This window comes from Coregonus lavaretus (assembly GCF_964263955.1).
Source record: "Coregonus lavaretus genome assembly, chromosome: 2".
Taxonomy (NCBI): domain Eukaryota; kingdom Metazoa; phylum Chordata; class Actinopteri; order Salmoniformes; family Salmonidae; genus Coregonus; species Coregonus lavaretus.
Genome location: NC_139989.1, coordinates 64112452 through 64117509, shown reverse-complemented (window position 1 = coordinate 64117509; position 5058 = coordinate 64112452). Strand labels below are relative to the sequence as shown.

The 5058-nt window shown below is 44.5% G+C and overlaps 1 protein-coding gene across 2 annotated transcripts in view; it reads right to left on the bottom strand.

Annotated features, from left to right (window-relative positions):
* Positions 1–638: 638 nt before the first annotated feature.
* Positions 639–5058, bottom strand: part of LOC311145473 (mitochondrial dicarboxylate carrier-like) — a 13153-nt gene continuing 8733 nt past the window's right edge. For both annotated transcript variants that reach the window (XM_084181717.1, XM_084181718.1), the window contains 7 exons: positions 4963–5004; positions 4805–4848; positions 4625–4695; positions 4418–4510; positions 4111–4188; positions 3204–3260; positions 639–1737 (listed from right to left, as the gene is read on the bottom strand). In XM_084181717.1, coding sequence (XP_084037843.1) covers positions 1636–1737; positions 3204–3260; positions 4111–4188; positions 4418–4510; positions 4625–4695; positions 4805–4848; positions 4963–5004 — 487 coding nt within the window. In that variant the 3' untranslated portion in view covers positions 639–1635. The remainder of the gene's footprint in view (positions 1738–3203; positions 3261–4110; positions 4189–4417; positions 4511–4624; positions 4696–4804; positions 4849–4962; positions 5005–5058) is intronic.

Below are 5058 nucleotides of genomic sequence, written 5' to 3'. Positions count from 1 at the left end.
AAGTGTGCCTATGATAAAAATTACAGACCTCTACATGCTTTGTAAGTAGGAAAACCTGCAAAATCGGCAGTGTATAAAATACTTGTTCTCCCTACTGTATGTAGCTAGGTGTTAATATCCATTTAACATATGTAACTAGGTGTTTAACATATGTAACTAGGTGTTAATATCCATGTAACATATGTCACTAGGTGTTAATATCAATTTAACATATGTAACTAGGTGTTAGTATTCATTTAGCATTTGTAATTAGGTGTTAATATACATTTAGCATATGTAACTAGGTGTTAATATCCATTTAACATATGTACATAGGTGTTAATATCCATTTAACATATGTAACTAGGTGTTAATATCCATGTAACATATGTAACTAGGTGTTGCAAGCTGTCCATCACTTGGAAGTGTTGATCCAGTCCAGAGTTTCCAGTGTTTGAAAGAGTTGGAGAACTATAGAGTGACGTCGGTGGATAATGTAAGACAGAGAACGTTAAACACAGCCAGAACATTAAACACAGCCAGACACCTAACCTTGTGGGAGACCTATAGTCGCTTAGTACTAGAGTTAAAGCTATTACCATATAGAACAGAGACAGGCAGGGAGGGAGGCAGGCAAGCAAGCAGGCAGACATGAAATAATCTCTGTAACAAGCATATTTATTGACATATTGGTATTTATTACTATATAGGCATTCCTTTATTTCTCAGTCCATTCATTGGCCATTCCTTTATTTCTCAGTCCATTCATTGGCCATTCCTTTATTTCTCAGTCCACTCATTGGCCAATTAAACTGGCTTCTTACCATTGTTGTTTTGACAGTCAACTGACCGAGCATAAATGAAGCAGGAAGTAGCCATCTTGCCCTCATCAATGTGAAATATGCACTCGTCCTATCGGCATTTAAAAACAGCTTGCAAAATGTATTCTACAATACAAAAACATATGGCGTGAATAACAAAACTCCTCAAACTGGTACAAAACACACTCCCATACAACCGACCCACTTATACACGTTAAGACCTGGTACAGCGATCATAGATGTCTGCAGAGTACGCATAGACCAGTGTAACGGTGCCCTCTAGTAGGTTCATTCTACAGAGGCTGTTCCAGTTCAGATGGATTACTTAAATCGGTATCCCAAATGGATCTATTCCCTATATAGTGCACTCGGCTCTGGTCAAAAGTAGTGCATTATATAGGGATCCATTTAGGACAAACACTTTGTATTATTTTCTATAGTCCGTCACTAGATCCTCATCACAAAGTAGATCATTAGATCCAGTCATTAGATCTTATTGGCAAAGTAGTAGGCTGTGCTGTGGCAGTCCAGTCAGTCAGTCACTAGGCTGTATCCAGAAACCCCCCCTTCAGTCAGTCACTAGGCTGTATCCAGAAACCCCCCTTCAGTCAGTCACTAGGCTGTATCCAGAAACCCCCCTTCAGTCAGTCACTAGGCTGTATCCAGACGGTGGGGTTTAGGATGGGGAGGTGAGAGGTTGCAGGTGGATTCAAGCTGCCTGCTCACTTAGAACAAAACAGGGAACAAAGGGAGTAGGCGTGGCCTGGCAGTCCTGACACAGAGGTCACATTTCAGACTACTCAAAGGGTGATCAGGTGGTGACCCCTAACCCTTCTCAGGTGACGATCCTGATGCCGCAGCAGGTCCTGAGCTGCTCTAGGAAGATGAAGGTGAGGACCGTGTGAGGGATGAGACGGATCCCTGCTGGAACCAGACCCTGAAGAGAAGCAGGACAGGACAGTTAATATATGTATGATTAATGGTTCAGACAGTTACTAGGTAACAGTGTGAGGGATGAGACGGACCCCTGCTGGAGCCAGACCCTGAAGAGGAGAGAGACCATAGGTTTACCAGTCTGTATGGCAGGTGGAATTAAAGTGGTGCACTGTGTGTGCTTTTTCAAGGTGAGCAGTGTGTTTAAAGTAGAGAGCAGCTCTCCTCCTAGAGGGCTGCTGGGTGTGAGGGCTTTGTCTCCAGCCTTTTCTGTAACACACCTGATTCAGGTCAGTTAATATCTTAAGCACCCCCACAGACTGTACGATTTCAGCCGCTTTAAGCCACGACTTTGCCGTCTCATACAAAATGTCCACGTCGTGGGCAGATTCTTCGGTGGTAAACGATTGTCGGACGTCTCGGCTCGTTCCGTGTGACAGGGTCTAGGTCTGCCGATTAAGTACCAGTACGTGTGGTCGTAGGCGGCGACAAAAGTTCTGGCAGTGTCAGACATTTTGAGCCTTTATCGTGTAGTGTGTGGCTGGTGTTACGAGCCGATCCCGGTGACTGACCAATAGGAACACGGCCGGCACTGAGTATGCACACAATAATACGACTATTGTGAATAGTCTGATTAATATAATAGTTTGATTTAAATGTTTACCCGCTCTGCAAGAAGAGCGATTTCTCTAATAACGCTGTTTACATGAAAATCAGGCTACCTGATGGGATTTTGATAAATGCACAAAATCAGCAATGAAAATAAAAGTTTACCACAGCGACTATGTTATTTTCGGGAAGGCCATTTGATTCTGAGTTCGGACATATAAAGTTTGTGTGTGAAAACTATTTCTAAGATGCATACTTTCAGTTTTTCCCGAACTCACTTCACTCGCGCTTACACGAATAATCCACCAAAAACCACTAATTTATAATAGTGATAAAAATATTTGTGAGCAACATTAAAATCTTGGTGGAAATCTGTTGCAGCTCAAGTCGACTACAAAACCCACAATGCAATGCTCTCTCTCTGGGCTGGCTAGCTAGCTAGCAAATGTAGCTAGCTAGCAAATGTAGCTAGCTAGCAAATGTAGCTAGCTAGCAAATGTAGCTACACACACACACAACAATACCAAAGTCAATATCAGCAATGTGAAGTAGCTAGCTAGCTGTAAAATCGCCTGATTTCACAGACGGACCACTTTGAAGGTAAATCATGGTGAAAATAGTTATTTTACCCACTGATAGAACACAGGCTTTCACCAAATTGACAGGAGTTTCCTGGTTTTTATTTATGGTGTGGATTATCCCTTTAAGGAGCAGCCGGTAAGTAGAACCAGGTGTATTCAATTAAGACTAGAACAACATCCTGCAGGAGGGTGGCTCTCAAGGAGAAGGGGTTGACCACCGCTGGTTTAAGGCAATGTTAACTATGCTATTTTATTGTCAACGATATATAATAACAGTTACCTTGTAGAAGGCATTGGGTCCCAGTTTAGCTGTATCTGTCATACAGTGTAGCAGCCCCTGAAACAGAAGAAACAGAATCCAAGTCAAGAAATGACACTTCTTATTGCAAGCTGATGGTTGATGGTTGAAAACAACCCATGCCTAACTCCCTCCCAATCCCTCCGTCCCTCCCCTCATTTCCCTCCCTCCCAATACCTCCGTCCCTCCCCTCATTTCCCTCCGTCTCTCCTCATTTCCCTCCTTCCCAATCCCTCATTTCCCTCCTTCCCAATCCCTCCGTCCCTCCCCCCCTCATTTCCCTCTCTCCCAATCCCTCCGTCACTCCCCTCATTTCCCTCCTTCCCAATCCCTCCCCTCATATTTCCCTCCATCCCAATCCCTCCGTCCCTCATTTCCCTCCCTCCCAATACCTCCGTCCCTCCCCTCATTTCCCTCCCTCCCAATACCTCCGTCCCTCCCCTCATTTCCCTCCCTCCCAATACCTCCATCCCTCCCCTCATTTCCCTCCCTCCCAATACCTCCATCCCTCCCCTCATTTCCCTTCCTCCCAATCCCTGACCGTCAACAACAGAACTGTCAGAGCAATGACAAGCAGCAGCCTGACAGATAAAGGCTCCATGTACTTGACAACATCAGAACAGCAGCTGCCAGAGGTGGAGAAGGGTGGAGAAGGGTTAGATTTACACAGTGATATCCCTAGACAACATCTACACCAGTCCTGTGGAGTCAGAACCCACATGAATGCACATGTTTACTCTATCCCTGTAGCAACACACCTGATTCAATGAATCATCTAGCCCTTGACTAGTTGAATCAGGTGTGGTATAGTGTTGGGCTACAGTCCTGCGAGTACCTAGGACTGGAATTGAGAAACCCTGATCTACAGTACATACACACACAAACTTACCACATATTCCCCTTTTGAGTTCATCAGCCTGGTCTTCAAGACATCCAGTGGTTGGCACAGGACAGTGGCACAGCCTCCCTACACAGAGAAGCAGAGGGCATTACACAACACTAACCCATAGCTCCTGTCTCCCTACAGAGAGACAGAGTCCACACAACACTAACCCACATCTCCAGTCTCCCTACAGAGACAGAGTTTACACAACGCTAACCCACATCTCCAGTCTCCCTACAGAGACAGAGTTTACACAACACTAACCCACATCTCCAGTATCATTGCTTTTCTAAAGAGTAAACTGGACACTCACTGCGATGAGGCTGGCCAGGAAGTGTGTGAGAATGTTGTCTTGCATGGCTCCAGTCCCCAGAACCAGCTGCTTGGCCTGGTCATAACAGGCCAGCTACAGACAGATCAAATATAAGTCAAATCTAGTTGAAACATTTTGGACAAAGACACACACACATTAACACCCACTAACACCCCCCACAGACTCACACCCACCATAGGACCTCACCTGTCCAACAGTGACCAGTGCTCCTCTAGTGGATGCCATTGTGGCTCCAGAAAACAGCTTCTTCATTCCCTCTATGGAGAAATACTGTGTCATGAGTGCAACTGCGTCCCTTCAAATCGTCCCGTAACTTCAATCTCAACCTGATCCCAATGATCCCCCCCATCAATCAAACTTACTTACCCTCTTTCCATACCCGGAACAGTCCATCTAGTGCATGGGCATAACTGTATGAGATGGGGAAGAAACAATTGTGGAGGTCAAAAGTCTCTCAAAACATGATACCAAATAGTTAATAGCATTATGTAAGTTATCATATGATTTTACTATATTTAACTCACTTTCTCCTGAGTTCTAGCGGTACTTTAACATCATTCTGCATTCTGGATCGGGAAAAATATATATATGGCAAGTATGAGTGTTTTGCCCTGTACATT